Raw genomic sequence first — 20471 nt, 5'->3', positions numbered from 1 at the left:
CCATGTATGCTCGAATTGGTGGTAGTTGCATTCCAGAAGCCAAGCGTTCTCCTCCCACTACCCATTTTGACACCCAAATAATAATTACTTCCATTGCCATGGTAAAAGCCAGTGGAGAAATGGTGCATTCTGCCATTATTCAAATTTCTAGACATTGCCATGTAGTGCTGAATTCTGAAGTTGAAAAACTACATTGCAAATCTCTGAAGTAGGCTTTCACTAAGTTTGTTATTCTCGGTAGACTGAAAAAAATCAAATGCTGCCCAAAGTAGTTCATGTGGTACCGAACCATATGCATGAGCTAAAACCAGGAATGTCACGTGGAGCTAAACAAAAGACACTTTGTTTTACAAAACCAGACAACTCAGTAATATAATTTAAGGGTCTCTCCAAGACATTTATACTAAAATATGTAAATCAAACCCATACGCATTCTTCTTCTTCTTCTTCTTCTTCTTCTTCTTCTTCTTCTTCTTCTTCTTCTTCTTATTATTATTATTATTATTATTATTATTACACGGTCTGTACAGGTTGCATTATAATTAATGATTATACAAATCTTAAATAAATATATTGCAATACAATCTTTCATGGTGTGTTTTCATTAAAAGCCTGGGGGTGTGTTTAGTACACTGTTTGTTGTATCAGAGGTATGGAATGTTGTATAGGTGCAGTTGTGGGTGTGGAATCACTATTGAAGGCTGTTTTTTTATTCAGTATTTCACAATTTTAATTGTGTAGGTGGCAAAACAAAAAATAATAAAACAACCGTTTACAGGGCAGTTCCCCCAAAAGTTTCTATAAAAACCCTGCCCGGTCGCCACAAAAAACACCCAACTCTTCACCTTCTCCAGCTCTCCGTTTACCTGTGCAGGTGAGTAAGACACTTCTCATTGCTGCAGCTTTTTACAGTTAGGTCCTGGTTGCAAGATTGCAGCAGTATTAGACCAATTCCAATCAGTTCTGTACACTGATGATGAAAGTCACTTTGCTAGAGTTAGTTTTAGCAGTTTAAATAACTGCATGCATTGACTGCAATAAGCTGATATGCATTTTAGCTTTAATGCATGCAAAGTTTGCATTACTAAATATATATATATATATATATATATATATATATATATATATATATATATATATATATATTTAGTAATGCAGAGGTGTGGTAAAGCATAAGGAAGCACTGTAAAACACAGAGAGGTTTGGTAAAGCATAGGGAAGCATTGTAAAACACAGAGAGGTGTGGTAAAGCATAGGGAAGCATTGTAAAGCACAGAGAGGTCTGGTAAAGCATAGGGAAGCATTGTAAAGCACAGAGAGGTCTGGTAAAGCATAGGGAAGCATTGTAAAGCACAGAGAGGTCTGGTAAAGCATAGGGAAGCATTGTAAAGCACAGAGAGGTCTGGTAAAGCATAGGGAAGCATTGTAAAGCACAGAGAGGTCTGGTAAAGCATAGGGAAGCATTGTAAAGCACAGAGAGGTATGGTAAACTATGGTTAGTGCATATTATAACCATGGGGGGAAATGCAAAATTACTCTTCAAATGTATTATGATGTCTCTCTCCCCCCCACCCTCTTGTCAGTGACTCAATCTCCAGCTCACCATGACTCAGCTTGAACTGGCAGCCAAGGCCGTGGCCGAGGTGTTTAACAAGTACGCCGGTCAGGATGCAGAGAAGGACGTGCTCAGCACAGAGGAGTTCAAAGCACTGTTGCAGGCTGAGATTCCCAAGCTGGTGAGTAAAACAGAAATCAGAGCCAGAAGGGCCAGTCAGAAATGCTGCAGCATTTGTTATCTTGCTATTCCTGTTGTGTAATAAAGATCACTGAAGGTGTGGGTATGGGATGTTTAGATTTGTACATGAATGAATGTTAAAGTTATATATTTGAGAAGATGTTTGTATTATAAGATTGCATGCATGTTATATAATAATAATATTTAATTCCATGAAAACAAAAAAGAAAAGTTAATTATTTACATCGGATGAGTAATCAGTATCAGACTACTGGCTGTTAGGATTGATCCATCAAAACTAAAAAACAAAACAAAACAAAACAAAAAAAACACTACCAGTCAGTCCCGAACAATCTAAAGGGGCGGAGCTTAATAAGTGACTAAGTGACAATTATTAAAGGCATATGCCCTAGGTCTTAAAAAGGGAGCGTTGCAAGACACCACTGGCTTATTTAATTAGAAACTCTCAAGTAGTCTTTCTGCAAAGATACTTTAGTGCTGAAAGTTAATGCAGTAACGCTTCATAGATGCCTCCAATGCACTGACTAGAGAATCTAAAGTCTTGTTGCTCGCTCTTTTCTAAGTGACTATTATTAATTGTTTTTATTTTTTAAAACAGAAAAACATTAATTTAGTTCAAGCGAACGCAATGATGAAGCGCATTGATGACAACAAGAGTAAAAGCATCGACCTGAAGGAGTTTGGCACCATGGTCGGGGTCCTGGCTAAGGGGTATAAAAAGTGTTGACTCTACCAATCCTGAACCGTGACTGCAGATCAAGAAGGGGATGAGGAGAGAGGAGGTTCAAAGTGTGTTGTCATGATGCGAAATAAAAGTCAAGAAAAAGAAATTTGTGTTTGAGTGACTGTTTTCAAAATAATAATAATAAAATAATAATAATAATAATAATAATAATAATAATAATAATAATAATTTGTTTATGAAATGACTACAATCACTTAATCAAAATCTATTAAATGAGATGGGATGGAATGGGATGGGATCCAATATCTATTATTGTTAATCATTCACAACTCCACAATCCTGAAATACCCAGCTATAACAGAGTACAGTAGAAAAAAAAAGATTTAGGAATCATTACAGTGAAACTGTCAGAATGATATTATCCTTTAAGAAACCTCCAGAAAAAAAAACTTTACTTCTCTAATATTAGAAATCTCTAATATTCATTATAAGTCACATATCAGATATCAACCAATCCAATGAGGGAAACAAGACTCCCATTGCATAGCAGTTTGATCCATTCTTGGTTTGAAGACACACCTGAGCTTGTTACCTACACACTGGGGCTAATCAAGCTGGTAGTAAAACCTGGAATGGGTGATACCAAGTTATGGGGGGGGGGTCAGGAAAAAAGTTATGTTTTACAAAAATTAAGACATTTTTAATTTTAGAAGCTATTCCTGAGTACAAACACAATCTTCATTTGTATGATTTATTAATGTGTGATCAGAAAGGCTATTTTATAAATAAATATATTTGTATAATTAAAAATATATATTCAATTGAGAACAGGTGTCACAGCCTAATGCTCACTAACTTTCACCCACGAAAATTCACGGGGGTGAGCATTAAGTCGTACATCTGCATATTGGACGTTTGCAAACCTTGGTTAGCTTGTCCCAGATAAATGGTACTCACTGGAGTGCCATCTAGTGGTATCTCATTGTAAATAGAAGTAACAGGTTAGTTTGCTATGAATGATTGATGACCCGACCTGTCCATTATTTTATTCCTGACTCTGAACAGACCTTAATGCAGCCACTAAACTACACACTTGCTGTTAGATATATTTTAACGTTTTTTTTTTAATATATTTGTCTGTTTTATTTTCTGTAGAACAACACAACCCCACAGATTTTGGTAGAATAAGGGAGTCTACTAGCAACTACTAACAATAAATACAGTAATAATAATATTTAATATAATAAGACAAATAATGAGGTAATAATAATGATTCGCTGAGAAAAGAACTATCGAAATGCCCAGAACAGGTTTAAGTTTCTAAGTTCAAAATGTTTGTTTGTCTGAAAGGTATCGACTTACTGATGTGTTGACAGGAAAAAAAAAAAATTCAGGCCGGGAAAGAAGATCAGCCAAATTCACTGCACAGAAGCTGACAGGATAGCTACGAAGTAAATACAACAATATATATCGCAAACTTCGCGAAAGAGACACCGCCGGGTCCGTGTGTGACTTCACAACTGTAAGGAATAGAAATCTGACAGTTGAAACGTAACTGCCCAAGAGAACGTTGGCGCTGATTTAAATTTTTTTAAAAATTTAGGACGAGCATTCCAATCGCAGCTCGAGGCTATTGCTTCTGGTAACGGCTGCCTGGGTGTTGAAATCCAGCACCGTCGCAGTTTGCTAGTCCCCTTAAATTACGCAAACTGTCCACAAAAGTAAGTAGTTTATTTATTTATTTATTTATGATAAAATAAGCTGGAAATGTATAGAAATGCCCGCAAGGGGGCAGTACTAACTTATCATATATAATTCACGACCTGTATGAATTTGATTCCCTTCCCAGGGAGGTGTGTCTTTGGGTGTCTGAAAAAAAAACTGTATTTATGTAATTTGATACATTTAGACTTGTACGTTTGCAGTTAACAGAATTAGAGTACGTTATCTTAACAACGTAGATGCCAGTTAAAAATGCTCCGCAAAATTACAAAGCAGCCTGTCCGCAGATTAGGACAATATGGGTTAAAGATGAATTGTATTTTATAAAACTGTTATGATAAATAAGATTTTGTTTCAGCGGAAAAGTCATTGAAAGTGACTTTTTTTGCTATCTGTGTCTTCCAGTCGAAGTTTCTGTGTTTCCTGAGGACAGTTAAAAAACGGTGTTTATGTGTTTGTTCAACTGGTGGTCTTGACAACGCTCCCACACGGCGTTGCCAGGCAACACGCTGTTTACGGGAGTCGTATTCAGTAATGAAACCCGGCCCCCTCCCCTCATCCTCTGAGCTTCCGGTCTGTTCTCTGGGCTCAAATCATTTCTGTCAACACGCTGCGTTCACACAATAATAAAGTTCCGTTTCCAGTTTTTTTTCCAGGCTGTAGCTCCCATAGTAAAATAAACAAAATAGCGCAGTGTAATAAAACACAGTGTAAGTACAGCACTGAAAACCCCACAGAGGTACTGTAAAAGCATATTGAAAAACAACGCATGGTAAACGAACCCAAGTGTAATGAAGCATAGCGATGCTATGATAGAGCATAGGGAAGCATTGTAAAGCACAGAGAGGTCTGGTAAAGCATAGGGAAGCATTGTAAAGCACAGAGAGGTGTGGTAAAGCATAGGGAAGCATTGTAAAGCACAGAGAGGTATGGTAAAGCATAGGGAAGCATTGTAAAGCACAGAGGGGTCTGGTAAAGCATAGGGAAGCATTGTAAAGCACAGAGAGGTCTGGTAAAGCATAGGGAAGCATTGTAATGCACAGAGAGGTCTGGTAAAGCATAGGGAAGCATTGTAAAGCACAGAGAGGTCTGGTAAAGCATAGGGAAGCATTGTAAAGCACAGAGAGGTCTGGTAAAGCACAGGGAAGCATTGTAAAGCACAGAGAGGTCTGGTAAAGCATAGGGAGGCATTGTAAAGCACAGAGAGGTCTGGTAAAGCATAGGGAAGCATTGTAAAGCACAGAGAGGTCTGGTAAAGCATAGGGAAGCATTGTAAAGCACAGAGAGGTCTGGTAAAGCATAGGGAAGCATTGTAAGAGACAAAGAGGTCTGGTAAAGCATAGGGAAGCATTGTAAAGCAAGAGAGGTATGGTAAAGCATAGGGAAGCATTGTAAAGCACAGAGAGGTCTGGTAAAGCATAGGGAGTTTCTGTAAAAGCATACAAAAACAACCATGGTAAACTAACCCTTTACCATGCTTCCCCTAGTAAAAGTACAAAGTGTAATAAAGCACAGTGAAAGCATTGTAAAGAATACGGTAAAGCATATTAATAAACAGGGAAAAGCATGTTAACTATGGTAAATGCTTTTTATAACCATGGGAAAAGTAAGGGAGAAGTTGAAGTCATATGAATTCAAACAATGAATTCGAATTACATTGGGAATCCAATCCAGCAGTGTGGCGTAGCGGTTAGGGCTCTGGACTCTTGACCGGAGGGTCGTGGGTTCAATCCCCGGTGAGGACACTGCTGCTGTACCCTTGAGCAAGGTACTTCACCTAGATTGCTCCAGTAAAAACCCAACTGTATAAATGGGTAATTGTATGTAAAAATAATGTGTAAAGAAAATAATGTAATTGTATGTAAAAATAATTTGACCTTGTAACAATTGTAAGTCGCCCTGGATAAGGGCGTCTGCTAAGAAATAAATAATAATAATAATAATAATAATCCAACGAACACAAGATAGCATCCGGAAATATTGTTAAAAATCCTATACTACCCTGCCTTTCCAATATGACAGTTACAAAAGCTTTGGGAATAGGATCTATCTTCAGGTTTCTCAAACTGATTATTATGATTATGATTATGATTATTAAGATGTTTAAAAAAAAACATGCAAACACACCTCTATATAATTTACAACAATAAAAAGATGTAATCTTTAACAAAAACACTTTTTTTTCTCTGCTCTCCAAAAACATACTGCTCCCTAATCATATAGTATCTGAAATTATATATATATATACCTAGCCTCGTCCTGACGATTTAGATCACATTTGGCTGCAATCTGACACACTCTCTTTCATAGGGTTACAAGAGGACCCTATGTATGTGTGTGCACTGGTTTATATGGGAGGCAGAGAGATAAAGAACAGGCAAAAGACATTGTGTGTATCAGAGTTTTATTATGTATAAAAAGTGAAAAGCGAGCGCACACACACACACATCTATCTGTATCTCAGTCTGGCTCTCTCCCTCACTTCTTGCCCTGCTTCTGCAGGTGGACTTGGAAGAGCTGCTCACAGGAGATGGACAGACCAACTACCAGAGCCACAAACTCCTCGAAGTCCACCTCCCCGTCTCCGTTCTGATCCAGATCCTTCATGATCTTATCCACCGCCGCTGGGTTCTTCTGGCTCTGTGAGAGGGGAGAGGGAGACGCGGTGAGCGACATGGGAACAGAACACAGTCTACCAACGAGAGGAGGCTGTTTGGCCCATCAAGGCTCGTCCAGTTCCGAGCAGCTGATTGATCTCAGAACTTTGTCAAGTCGGGTCTGAAAGGATCCCAGTGATTCAGCATCAACAGCATGGCTAGGTAACCCTTGGTAACCCATTGCATCCCATCACTACTCTGTATGTACAGAGGTGTCTCCTACCCTCTGTTCTAAGTCTGTCTCCTCTTGATTTCCAACTGCGTGTCCTCTGGTCCTGGTTTTTGTGCTGCTCTTGAGATTAATGGTTAGGGTTAACTTCGCCCCCCTCTTCCCCCCTCCCCGGTACCCACCTTGAGGAAGCTGCTGAGCTCGTTGGTCATGAGCTCTTTCAGCTCCTTCTTGTTCAGTGAGTTGGCACGGCCCTCCTTGCCAGCGTACTTGTGGAAGATGGTGATGAGGGACTCCATGCAACGTTCCAGTTCAGAAGGCATTTTCAGGGTCGGGCTGTGCAAAACAAAACAAAACGAGTTAGGATTGCAGGGGGAGGGGGGGGGGGGGGGAACGGTTAAAATGTGCATTCTTTTCCCTGGCAGAGACAATTGAAAGTTTCCATTGCTGGGGAGGTGGGGTTAGGATTGTAATATAATCTCAGTGTGTACGTGACACTGAAGAAAGCAGAACCATAACCCCAAATCACAGCATCCCAACTTCATGAAAAAATCACAATGAATTGTCTGCATTGCCATTATAGTTCCCCTGTCTCTGTCTGTCTGCATTTCCATTGCAGTGCCAATGTCTGTCTGTCTGCATTGTCATTGGACATAATCGAGAGAGGTGCATTGCCACTGTCTGTCTGTCTGTCTGTCTGTCTGTCTGTCTGAATCTTTTGGGAATAGAGCCCTAAGTATAAATAGGCATGTTTCAGCTCGTGCCTTCATAAGTGTAAGCCTTTCAGAAACTCGCTCAAAATGTTTGAAAACTGGAATTGCTAACTGCCCTGCCCTTCCCCCCTCCCCCCTCCCCCCTCCCCTCCCTCTTAATGATTCACAGACTCCTGGCAGAGATTACAGCTCTGCTAATGGCCACGCCTGGGCTGGAACTCTGCAATGCTGGAAAAGTTTGGGAAAAGTTTCTACAGCATTTCAAACTTTCAAATAACTTTTCTGGTCCAAATGATATTATCTATCTACCTAGCTATCTATATATATATGACTATTGTTATGTTTCAGCAAACATAGGTCAAACTAAGTTTGGGCTGGCGGCCTACATCTGGGTTAATGAGTTGAAAGTCAAGCAGACAAACGTTTCAGCTCGTCTAGGTTAGATTTTTGGGCAGAGTAGCAACTCAAGAATTTGAACAAGGAAAGAGAAAGCTTGTGAAGCTTGGAAACAGTTCAAGCTTTCCAGTTCCATGTTCTAATCTCCTTGGAGATGCATCTATGCACTGTTGAAGTCTTTGGGTCTCATTGCTTAATCGGATTTGCAAGCAGGGTGCAAAAGGAGCTCAGAAATATAGCAAAAACTAAAGCCAAACCGTATCAGCATAGTATCAATGGAATGAGACGTCCTTCTCAACAGCGATTAGGGATAGGAAAACCTTTTCAACTTCATAAGAAGTTATATTTATAAAATATATAGCAGACTCCGATATTGATGCGATACAACCCTCTGAAATGTCTTTATAATACATAGCACTAGACCCTGATATTGATGTGATCCAGCCCTCTGAAATATCTTTATAATATATAGCACTAGACCCTGATATTGATGCGATACAGCCCTCTGAAATATCTTTATAATATATAGCACTAGACCCTGATATTGATGCGATACAGCCCTCTGAAATATCTTTATAATATATAGCACTAGACCCTGATATTGATGCGATCCAGCCCTCTGAAATGTCTTTATAATATGTAGCACTAGACCCTGATATTGATGCGATCCAGCCCTCTGAAATGTCTTTATAATATATAGCACTAGAGCCTGATATTGATGTGATCCAGCCCTCTGAAATGTCTTTATAATACATAGCACTAGACCCTGATATTGATGCGATCCAGCCCTCTGAAATGTCTTTATAATACATAGCACTAGACCCTGATATTGATGCGATCCAGCCCTCTGAAATATCTTTATAATATATAGCACTAGACCCTGATATTGATGTGATATGAAATATCTTTATAATACAGTATATAGTAAACCCTGATACTGATGCCATACAGCCAAAATAAATTCCTTTGTATCAAATGGAAATGAGCTATTGTTAAATCTATAAATATTAAATATTCCTGAAAATATGAAAATAGGTTTTGCTTTATCCAGACTGCATACTGTATATCTGAAAACTAATCAGGTCAAAACCGGAGACAGTTAGATAAGGGTGTTGTCTCCGGTTAGTGGGTGGCGATGAAGCGGAATGGGCTTGTACATTTCAATCTGTGGTTTTAGAGAAAGACAGAGACAATTAAAAAAAAAAATTCTATCAGCATTGTGTAGGCAGCGATACCGCTAATCAAAAAACAAACCACAACAACAAAGTTTGTAAAAAAAAAAAACTTTTGCAGAACAAAGCAAAGTATTACATAATCCGAAAACTTTTGGTAAAGTTACAGGGCGTGATTGTTAAGACCTTCCCCGAAACATTAAATAAAAAAAGGTGTTAACTTACCTGCGGCGCTTGTAGAAGGAGAAATGAGTGCGGGATGAACAGGAGCTGGAGAGATTGTCTGTGCAGGGCTCGGGAATCCGCAGCGGTTATACGAGGGTAAGGAACGCCCAGTATTACACACACAGCACATTCCAGAGCCATGCAGTCGAACACTGTGTAGAAAAAGGGTGGGGCCGCCTCGGACCGCTTTAACACACACTTCACATGATTACTGTTGTATCATCGGTCCTGCGGGGCTGTGCCACGCATGGACTGTTTGCATTTCTGGGGGAAGGCGAGTTGTTGCTTGGAGAGAGAAGAGGGGAGGAGAGAGGGGGGGTCGTTCTGCTATCAACAAGTATAGCTAACTTTTAAAAAAAAATCTAGTTAAACAAATGATTAGCGCCACAAAAAAAACATATTAACTGAGTTGTTACGAGATAATATTTTGCAATAAAGGTTGGGTTATTTCGCAATAGGGAGTTTTGCTTATTAACACTACTCATGTCACTGTTCCCATTCAGTCTCTTCATTTTGCTTTTAAATTTGGTTGTGTGGTTGTGTTTAGTGATTAACTAGTACAAAGTATGTATTGTATAGGTAAGACACTCCCCGCACACTTTGCCCGCCGTTGCAATGAGGGGGTCCCTGGTTCTATTATTATTATTATTATTATTATTATTATTATTATTATTATTATTATTATTTATTTCTTAGCAGACGCCCTTATCCAGGGCGACTTACAATCGTAAGCAAATACATTTCAAGTGTTACAATACAAGTAATACAATAAGAGCAAGAAATACAATAACTTTGTCTCTAGGGGTCCGGACACACCCTGGCCTAACCCAATTGGGCATGAAATGGTGAAAATGGGTATTCATTTATTGCAGTAACAATATTATGCATCAGTGAAGGTTTTTTTTACTAAACTATAATATACTATATATATATATATATATATATATATATATATATATATATATATATATATATATATATATATATATATATATATATATATATATATATATGACTAATTTATTTTAAACAAATGATTAAAATCTAGATATGTACGTACGCTCTGAGTCACTCCGCTGAGTACGCTTTCCGGTGTGATGTCGGTTTTATCGGGGTTTCTGGTTCCGAAGGTCTGCCTGTCGCTTTCATGAATGAAAGAACACAGGGAGTGATTCGGACTCTGCCCGAGAAGCGTTAGACAGACGCGGTTTACCCGGGCAAAGCACGAAATAACTTATTGCCCAAAGTCAGCGGGCAATTCGCGTAACATATGTATTAAACAAACAAACAAAAACAGTACATTTATATTTAGGCTTTAGCACTTTGGAACTTGGTTTCAAGAGACTGTAGGTTTCAGTCCACTGCACGGCACAGCCGGGGAGACTTGGGGTTTGATACAGCAAACCTCAAGGTCTCCTGGAACCAGATTTCAAGCCACTGCTCCTGAAAAAATGACTTTGTGTTCTCTCAGTTTAAGACTAACATTACATATATATGCAGAACATGAATCTGTTTTTGAAAACAAGCACACATCGAGGATTTTTTTAAATTTTTTTTATAATGAGTTTTTACTTTTTTCCATAAATAAAAAACACTTCACTGCATCACAATTACATTTGTGATTAGATATCTATACCGTTTATTGAGGTCTGTGTTGAAAACAAAACACCCAAATAACAGTTTGACCAATTGGGCAGCAGTGTGGAGTAGTGGTTAGGGCTCTGGACTCTTGACCGGAGGGTTGTGGGTTCAATCCCCAGTGGGGGACACTGCTGTTGTACCCTTGAGCAAGGTACTTTACCTAGATTGCTCCACTAAAAAAAAAAACAAAAAAAAAAAAAAAAAAAAACAACTGTATAAATGGGTAATTGTATGTAAAATAATGTGATATCTGTATAATGTGAAATAATGTATAATGTGATATCTTGTAACAATTGTAAGTCGCCCTGGATAAGGGCGTCTGCTAAGAAATAAATAATAATAATAATAATAATAATTGCCGTTGTGTATGCTGGTTCTTGAAATAAGGGATCATGTAACAAGAAATGACTCACAGCAGCAGCTGGGTTTATAGTTTCACGCCCCCTGACTTCCTGCAGCTCCGTGCTAGTTCAATAGCGTTTGAGGTACGATTGCTTTATTACCCTAATTAGCCTTTGATTCACACTTGATTCACAATGAATATGAAATTACTCCAGGCACCACCCAAAATGTCCTAATAACAAATACACATACGTATTGGTTGTTCATCCATAACTCATTTCTGTGTTTGCTTTAAGAAGTGTGTGTGTGTGTGTCTCTATGGGCTAACACCTTAAGTGCCTCTAATCACTGTGTATTTACTTAGTAAATACATGTGTACCTCTACATGATTACAATGCTAGTATGCATAGTTACAATGCACTCCAAAAATATATAGTGTTGCACGACCCCACACGTTGCTACAACTGTTTAAATTATGTGTAATTTTTTCATTGTTAATATCCTGACAACTTTTTACACTTATAACTTTAAAGTCTGTTTCAAAGCTCTTGTGTCTGCTCTAGTGCACTGATAGTGTCAGGATTATTGCCCGCATTGTCAAACAGGTAACACAGCAAGAACGATCCGTGATGTGGTACGGAACAGAGAAAGCCAGAGCACTTGTTATGTTTTTTTTTTTTTAATCGCTCTTCCTGCAGTGATTTAGAGGACAGATCTCAAACCACAGTGCACTAGAGCAGACATTTGAAAAAGTTATAAGTGTAAAAAGTTGTCAATGAAAAGAAAGATGACAGGTACGTTATTTAAACAGTTGTAGCAACACGTGGGGACGTGTCACGCTAGATTTTTCAGAACCCCTCTACTTACTCCTTAATGTATCTTTTTGCATGACAACCCTAACCCTATCCCTAAGATTGGATGCAGGCGAGTGCCGAAAAAAATGTGATAACCTCGGGATTCGCCAAGAAGCCCTAAGCGAAACTAGATTGGAGCGGGCAAAACTAGACTCGCCAGACCACCGGGTTTCATCCCTTAACATGATGTATAGAGAGAGAGAGAGAGAGAGAGAGAGAGAGAGAGAGAGAGAGAGAGAGAGAGAGAGAGAGAGAGAGAGAGAGAGAGAGAGAGAGAGAGAGAGAGAGAGAGAGAGAGAGAGAGAGAGGACACATCATGTAAATCAAAGAAACTACAAAATGATATCGCAAACTTCTACCGGAAGCCATAATAGTAGTACAGTATTTCCTGTTAGATTTCAAAATGTCACGTTTCAGTTTTTGTCAATTTTTCTTTAAGTAGATGGAAAACTACAAAGCAGTATGCCATTCAATCTGTAAATGTAACATTATTCAGCAGGTTTCATTCGACTTTATGAAGTAAAAGGAGTTCATTCTGTATAGAGGGTGATGCAAATCTTTTAGCCATATCTGTAGATATGTATGCACTGCAGTGTACTCTAGGGTCTGGTCCTGTTGTATTTTTTAGGCTCCTCATTCAAACAAGGCTCTGATCGTGTCCAGCTTTCTGTCTGCCGGTCAAAGCAGGGATGGAAATAAGACTCATATTGCACAGCACTTTCTTCCATTCCTGGTTTTACTATGAGTTTATTCAGCCACACCTGAACTTGTTACATGCACACTGTGACTAATCAAGCTCATAGTAAAACCTGGAATGGGTAAAACTGCTGTGCAGTAGGAGTCTTGTTTCCATCCTTTCCAGTCTGCCAGTAATGTTCCGCATGGTGAGCACCCTTCCCTGCTTGATTTTGTACCAATCATCTCTGGACTTTTCATCACATGCTCCTAGCCTCCTCGTGATGATTTAGATCACATTTGGCTGCAACCTCTTTTATAGGGTTACAAGAGGACCCTCTGTATGTGTGTGCACTGGTTCATACGGGAGGCAGAGAGATAAAGAACAGGCAGAAGGCGTTGTGTGTATCAGGGTAGTTTATTCTGCATAAAAAGTGAAAAGCACACACACATCAGTCTGGCTCTCCCCCTCACTTCTTGCCCTGCTTCTGCAGGTGGACTCGGAAGAGCTGCTCACAGGAGATGGACAGACCCACCACCAGAGCCACAAACTCCTCGAAGTCCACCTCCTGGTCTCCATTCTGATCCAGATCCTTCATGATCTTATCCACCGCCGCTGGGTTCTTCTGGCTCTGTGAGAGGGGAGAGGGAGACGTGGTGAGCGACATGGGAACAGAACACAGTCTACCAACGAGAGGAGGCCGTTCGGCCCATCAGCACTCGTCCGGTTCCTGCAGCTGATTGATCTCAGAACTTTGCCAAGTCGGGACTGAAAGGATCCCAGTGATTCAGCATCAACAGCGTGGCTAGGTAACCCTTGGTAACCCATTCCATCCCGTCACTACTCTGTATGTACAGAGGTGTCTTCTATCAACCTATCTTTATTTTATTTTGCACCTTTCACAGTGGAATACCATCACAAAGTGCTTTACAAGATACAGTAAAAAAAACAATACATAATACATCAAATACAGTGAAAAACAATGCAAAATAATACATTAAATAATACAAGGCTAGGATGTGAAAATTCTAAAATATTGTCGATGCATATGTCATATAGAATCATAAGAAAATACAGTGAAAGATCAGAAGTGGCAAAGACACAACAGCTAATAACAGATATCAGGCTTAAAGAGCATGGAAAGCAAGAGAGAACAAGTGGGTCTTGAGGGTTGATTTAAAGCGAGCGACGGTGGGAGCAGCACGCACCAAAGCTGGGAGAGAGTTCCAGAGAGTCGGAGCCATGAAGCTAAACAAGCGTTCTCTCCGAGTGTGGTGCACTTGTGCTTGGGGATAACAAGCAGGCCAGAGTCGGAGGACCTCAGCTGGCGGGCAGGGACACAGCGGGACAGCAGGTTGAGGAGGTACTCGGGACCTGTGTGATGAAGGGCCTTGTAGGTGAGCAGGAGAGTTTTGAAAGTAATCCTGAACTTTACAGGTTGCCAGTGCAGCCAGGCAAGACGGGGAGGGGGTGATGTGTTCACGTTTTTTTACATCTGGTAAGGATCTTGGCGGCGGCATTCTGAACTAGCTGCAGTTGGATGATGGCGCGTGCCAGGAGACCACCATAGAGAGTTGCAGTAGTCGAGTCGAAAGGAGACAAATACATGACAGAGTATCTCTGGGTAGGGATGGAGATGTTTCAAAGGTGGTAGAAGGAAGATTTGACCATGGAGGAGATGTGGGCATCAAAGGCTTCGTACTGTGGGGGAAGGCAGCAGCAGACAGTTTCCGAGGTTCAGGGCAGCTATATTGAGATTCTTAAGTTGAGTTTTAGATCCTACTAGAAGGAGTTCAGATTTGCTAGTGTTGAGCTGAAGAAAATTGGTAGACATCCAGGCCTCGATGTCTTGAATGCAATCCGAGAGTCGGACCATGCCAGAGGATCATCCAGGGTCTGGTTTTAAGTAGAGCTGGGTGTCATCAGCATAGGAGTGAAACATGAGGCTGTGTTGGCGGATGAGGTGACCCAAGGGAAGCATGTAGATATTGAAGAGAAGATGCCCAAGAACAGACCCTTGAGGGACACCACAAGTGACTGGCTTGCAACACCCGGTACCCACCTTGAGGAAGTTGCTGAGCTCGTTGGTCATGAGCTCTTTCAGCTCCTTCTTGTTCAGGGAGTTGGCGCAGCCCTCCTTGCCAGCGTACTTGTGGAAGATGGTGATGAGGGACTCCATGCAACGTTCCAGTTCAGAAGGCATTTTCAGGGTCGGGCTGTGCAAAACAAAACAAAACGAGTTAGGATTGGGGGGGGGGGGGGACGGTTAAAATGTGCATTCTTTTCCCTGGCAGAGACAATTGAAAGTTTCCATTGCTGTGGAGGTGGGGTTAGGATTGTAATATAATCTCAGTGTGTATGTGACACTGAAGAAAGCAGAACCATAACCCAAAATCACAGCATTCCAACTTCATGAAAAATTCACAGTGAATTGTAGTACCACTGTCAGCATTGCCATTACAGTCACTGTGTGTTTGCATTGTCATTTTGTTTATTTAGCAGACACCTTTATCCAAGGCAACTTACAGAGACTAGAGTGTGTGAACTATGCATCAGCTACAGAGTCACTTACAATTACATCTCACCCGAAAGACGGAGCACAAGGAGGTTAAGTGACTTGCTCAGGGTCACACAATGAGTCAGTGGCTGAGGTGGGATTTGAACCGGGGACCTCCTGGTTACAAGCCCTTTTCTTTAACCACTGGACCACACAGCCTCCTCCATTGCAGTGCCCCTGTCTGTCTGCATTGTCATTGCAGTGCCCCTGTCTGTCTGCTCTGTCATTGCAGTGCCCCGTCAGTCTGCATTGCCATTGCAGTGCCACTGGCTGCGTTAATGATACTTTTTCGCCTGGCTAGATTGCATCCACAGTCTGTGGCTGACGTCAAGGATTTTGCAGACTGAGCATAAACGGCTTTGGGTCGTCGGCTGCCAGGCAGACAGAGCAAACATGGAGGCTGAATTGTGTGAAATCCTTATTGCAGAAGAAGTGGACACATTAAAAGTTTCATGTTGTACAGAAACCCGAGATGGAATTGTTTTCCTGTAACTCACTGAAGAGGCCCATCTATTATTTTTTATAATCTATGGATATCCTTGTGATGCTAATATTAAAGAAGACGAGGTTCAGCAGTAGAGTTCTTTGGCAGTCAATCTCAGATTGTTATTAACCTTCCTCACAATTCTTCTACTTGTTCTTGGTGAAAGAACCTTCTTTCTTCCAGACCGAGGGAGCGTTGTGACAGTACCGTGAGTCTTGTACTTCTTGATAATAGAAACAATAGTTGAAATTGGGATATTCAAATGCTTTGAAATCTTCTTGTATCCTTCTCCAGCTTTATGACAATAAATCATTTTCTGCCTAAAGTCTTCATATAGCTCTTTACAGATAGCAATCATCCTGTGCAAAACCCTTTTATACTCTCTAAGAATGTTCACCTACAATCCAGCATTTTCTAGACTTAGAATTAGGTTCTGCATTATCATATTGAAATGTCTAGCATCAACTATCATAGCATCAAAGGGTATGAATACTTTTGAATTAGCATTTGTGGGGTTTTGCTAAAAAAAACTGCTTAAATAAATAATTGTGGACATCTATTTCTTTTTCCTCATCCACAAAAGCAAAACTTTTGCTATAAAAGATTTTTCCTAAAATTCTTTGTTATCAAGAAATTTCTAGAAATTATAAATTTCCATTGGGGTATGTAAACTTTTGATTACAATGGTATATATGTCTGTATTGCCATTGCAGTGCCACTGTGTCTGTCTGTCTGTTTTGGCATTGCTGTGCCACTGTCTGTCTGCATTGCCATTACAGTGCCACTGTCTGTCTGTCTGCATTATCATTGGACACAATTGAGAAAGCATTATATTTAAACAGTTGACAAAAAAGACACACCCTACATTCTAGCCAGCCTTGAACTGGTGCTTGTAGCCAAACTGAGCCTCAATTCTATAACTCCACAGTCCTGGGAAGAAGCACTCTGGGCTGGTGACTAAAGTCTGAGATCCCCTTACTGTGTGACTCAGTCTTACCCACCAAGTCTTACTTGATGATGGCTACTATATGACGAGCCTGGTTATTATTATTTAAGCTTCTCCATTGAGATCTGGCCCTAATTGAGGGTGGAGCAGGTAATAGCAACACAAAAAAACAGTCCTGAAACGTTTGGGACTAGGCCCCCCCCCCCCCCCCCCCCAAGTATTAATATGCATGTTTCAGCTCGTACCTTTATAAGTGTAAGCCTGACAGAAACTCCCTGACTGCCCTGCCCTTCCCTCCCTCTTAATGATTCAGAGACTCCTAACTGTGCTAATTACTATTATTATTTATTTCTTAGCAGACACCCTTATCCAGGGCGACTTACAATTGTTACAAGATATCACATTATTTTTACATACAATTACCTATTTATACAGCTGGGTTTTTACTGGAGCAATCTAGGTAAAGTACCTTGCTCAAGGGTACAGCAGCAGTGTCCCCCATCTGGGATTGAACCCACGACCCTCCGGTCAAGAGTCCAGAGCCCCTAACCACTACTCCACACTGCTGCCCATGGGTTAATGGGCTAATGGGCCACACTGCAAAAGTTTGGGAAAAGTTAGAAAAGTTTTTTACAGCATTTCAAACTTTCAAATAACTTTTCTGGTCAAAATTATATTATCTATCTGGGCTCCTGAGTGGCGCATCCGGTAAAGGCACTCCCCGTGGAGTGCAGGATGCACCCTATAGCCTGGACATTGCCGGTTCGAGTCCAGGCTATTCCACCGCTGACCGTGGACAGGAGTTCCCAGGGGGCGGCGCACAATTGGCCGAGCGCTGTCCGGGGGAAGAGGGCTTAGGTCGGCCAGGGTGTCCTCGGCTCACCACACACCAGCGACCCCTGTAGTCTGGCTGGGTGACTGCAGGCTTGCCTGTAAGCTGCCCAGAGCTGCGTTGTAAAAAACAATTGGCGACTACTAAATTAAAAAAATATATTTACATATTATTTATCTACCTAGATATCTATTTATACTGTATATCATTATTATTATCAAACTAAGTTTGGGCTGGGGCCTACATCTGGGTTAATGAGTTGAAAGTCAAGCAGACAAGCGTTTCAGCTCGTCTAGGCTAAGACTGGTTTATTTGATATTTTTGGGCAGAGCAGCAACTCAAGAATTCAAAGAATTTGAACAAGGAAAGAGAAAGCTTGTGAAGCATGGAAACAGTTCAAGCTTTTCAGTTCCATGTTCTAATCTCCTTGGCGTTGCATCTTTGCACTGTTGAAGTCTTTGGGTCTCATTGCTTAATCGGATTTGCAAGCAGGGTGCAAAAGGAGCTCGGAAATATAGCAAGAACTAAAGCCAAACCGTATCAGCACAGTATCATTGGAATGAGATGTCCTTCTCAATATCGATTAGGGATAGGAAAACCTTTTCAACTTCATAAGAAGTTATATTTATAAAATATATAACAGACTCCGACATTGATGCGATCCAGCCCTCTGAAATGTCTTTATAATACGTAGCACTAGACCCTGATATTGATGCGATCCAGCCCTCTGAAATGTCTTTATAATATATAGCACTAGACCCTGATATTGATGTGATCCAGCCCTCTGAAATGTCTTTATAATATATAGAACTAGATCCTGATACTGATGTGATACAGCCCTCTGAAATGTCTTTATAATATACAGCACTAGACCCTGATATTGATGTGATCCAGCCCTCTGAAATGTCTTTATAATATATAGCACTAGACCCTGATATTGATGCGATACAGCCCTCTGAAATGTCTTTATAATATATAGCACTAGACCCTGATATTGATGTGATCCAGCCCTCTGAAATGTCTTTATAATATATAGCACTAGACCCTGATATTGATGCGATCCAGCCCTCTGAAATGTCTTTATAATATATAGCACTAGATCCTGATACTGATGTGATACAGCCCTCTGAAATGTAGTTGTATCAAATAGAAATGACGTCACATTAAAATATGCTGTATCTAGTAAAATGTGTATCTATAAATATTCAATATTCCTGAAAATATGAAAATAGGATTTGTTTTATCCAAACTGTTTACATAAAATAAAAGTTATTTTGTATATCTGAAAACTAAGCCAGACAAAAATCGAGACAGTCGATAAGGGTGTTGTCTGTGGTTAGTGCGTGGCGATTAAGCCTAGTGCAACCAATCGGGATTGTACATTGCAATCTGTGGTTTTAGAGAAGGACAGGGGCAATTAAAAACACATTTCTATCAGCGTTGTGTAAGCAGCGATACCGCTAATCTAAAAAACCACAACAGAAAACTTTTGCAGAACAAAGCAAAGTATTACATAATCAGAAAACTCTGACAAAAGTTACAGGACGTGCTTTAAAATAGATGTTGATGAAAGAATGTCAAGACTTTTCCCGAAGCATTAAAAAAAAAAGGTAACTTACCTGGGGCGCTTGTAGAAGTAGAAATGAACGCGTCTTGAGCAAGAGCTGGAGCGATTGTCTGTGCAGGACTCGGGAATCCGCAGCGGCTATAGGACAGGGCACCGCCCAGTATTGCGCACAGCGCATTCCAAAGCCTTGCACTCGAACACGGCTTAAAAAAAGTGGCAGACACGGTTTAATTAAGACACACCTCGCATGACAGTTACTGTATCACCATTCCTGCGTGTCTGCTTTACATGGATTGTTTGCATGTTTGGGGGAAAGACGACTTGCTGCAAGAGGAGAGAAGAAGGGGGGGAGGGGAGAGGAGGGGAGGTCGTTCTGCTATGAGCAAGTATAGCTACGTTTATAACTTTTTAAAATCTAGTTAAACAATGTTAGCGCCACAAAGAAAACATATTAATTGAGTTGTTACGAGATAATATTTCGCAATAATGGTTGAGTTATTTCGCAATAGGGTGTTTTGCTTATTAACACACCGTTGTCACTGTTCACATTCCGTCTCTTCATTTTGCTTTTAAATTGGTTGTGTGGTTGTGTTTAGTGATTAACTAGTAGAAAGTATGTACTGTATAGGTAAGACTCTCCCCGCACACTTTGCCCGCCGTTGCAATGAGGAGAGGTATGACATATAAAGCATATTTAGAAAGCATGGCAAAGTCATGGGGGAAAACTGCAAACCTACTGTGCGTATTTACCAATTACTGTGGTGAACTTTTATAAGGGAGGTCAGAACACATGCCCCTACCCTCCCCAATGATCTTCAATAATAACACAGACAAACATGCATACAGACAAGCTATGCTTTACAATGCCAATGCAGACAGACAGATAGTGGCATTACAATGACAATGGTTCTGTGTTATACTGAGGGGCAATGACAGCACAAGTATAGGGCAGCTACAATGGGTCGAGGCTGCCATTGGTAGACTGGGACCCCTGTGTGCTATGCTAACTATACCCTCCCCAAATGATCTTCAATGGCAATGCAATATTTAAAAAGGGACCCAAGAATTATATTTTGG

At 40.5% G+C, this 20471-nt stretch overlaps 3 protein-coding genes across 3 annotated transcripts; 1 reads left to right on the top strand and 2 right to left on the bottom strand.

Moving 5' to 3' along the window:
• Positions 1-714: 714 nt before the first annotated feature.
• On the top strand, positions 715-2586 carry LOC117968289 (protein S100-Z-like). The gene is made up of 3 exons (XM_034915959.2): positions 715-874; positions 1584-1736; positions 2355-2586. Exons 2-3 carry the CDS (start codon positions 1605-1607, stop codon positions 2481-2483), a joined length of 261 nt encoding a protein of 86 aa, XP_034771850.1. The 5' UTR covers positions 715-874; positions 1584-1604; the 3' UTR covers positions 2484-2586.
• A 3964-nt stretch (positions 2587-6550) lies between these two features.
• LOC131705198 (protein S100-A1-like) lies at positions 6551-9655 on the bottom strand. The gene is made up of 3 exons (XM_059007444.1): positions 9496-9655; positions 7172-7325; positions 6551-6803 (listed from the first exon to the last, which is right to left on the bottom strand). Exons 2-3 carry the CDS (start codon positions 7310-7312, stop codon positions 6642-6644), a joined length of 303 nt encoding a protein of 100 aa, XP_058863427.1. The 5' UTR covers positions 7313-7325; positions 9496-9655; the 3' UTR covers positions 6551-6641.
• A 3751-nt stretch (positions 9656-13406) lies between these two features.
• LOC117395448 (protein S100-A1-like) lies at positions 13407-19606 on the bottom strand. Its single transcript, XM_059007443.1, has 3 exons — positions 19447-19606; positions 15071-15224; positions 13407-13639 (listed from the first exon to the last, which is right to left on the bottom strand). Exons 2-3 carry the CDS (start codon positions 15209-15211, stop codon positions 13478-13480), a joined length of 303 nt encoding a protein of 100 aa, XP_058863426.1. The 5' UTR covers positions 15212-15224; positions 19447-19606; the 3' UTR covers positions 13407-13477.
• Between the last annotated feature and the right edge of the window lie 865 nt (positions 19607-20471).

Source organism: Acipenser ruthenus, chromosome 35, assembly GCF_902713425.1.
Source record: "Acipenser ruthenus chromosome 35, fAciRut3.2 maternal haplotype, whole genome shotgun sequence".
NCBI lineage: Eukaryota > Metazoa > Chordata > Actinopteri > Acipenseriformes > Acipenseridae > Acipenser > Acipenser ruthenus.
Note: the sequence above shows the minus strand (reverse complement) of the source record. Positions and strands in the feature narration are given on the sequence as shown.

Coding starts and splice junctions, on each gene's coding strand:
- LOC117968289 (XM_034915959.2), top strand. CDS start 1,605: ATGACTCAGCTTGAACTGGCAGCCAAGGCCGTGGCCGAGGTGTTTAAC. Junction 1,737..2,354: donor AGGCTGAGATTCCCAAGCTG/GTGAGTAAAACA, acceptor TTTTTAAAACAG/AAAAACATTAATTTAGTTCA.
- LOC131705198 (XM_059007444.1), bottom strand. CDS start 7,312: ATGCCTTCTGAACTGGAACGTTGCATGGAGTCCCTCATCACCATCTTC. Junction 6,804..7,171: donor AGCTCAGCAGCTTCCTCAAG/GTGGGTACCGGG, acceptor CCCCTCTCACAG/AGCCAGAAGAACCCAGCGGC.
- LOC117395448 (XM_059007443.1), bottom strand. CDS start 15,211: ATGCCTTCTGAACTGGAACGTTGCATGGAGTCCCTCATCACCATCTTC. Junction 13,640..15,070: donor AGCTCAGCAACTTCCTCAAG/GTGGGTACCGGG, acceptor CCCCTCTCACAG/AGCCAGAAGAACCCAGCGGC.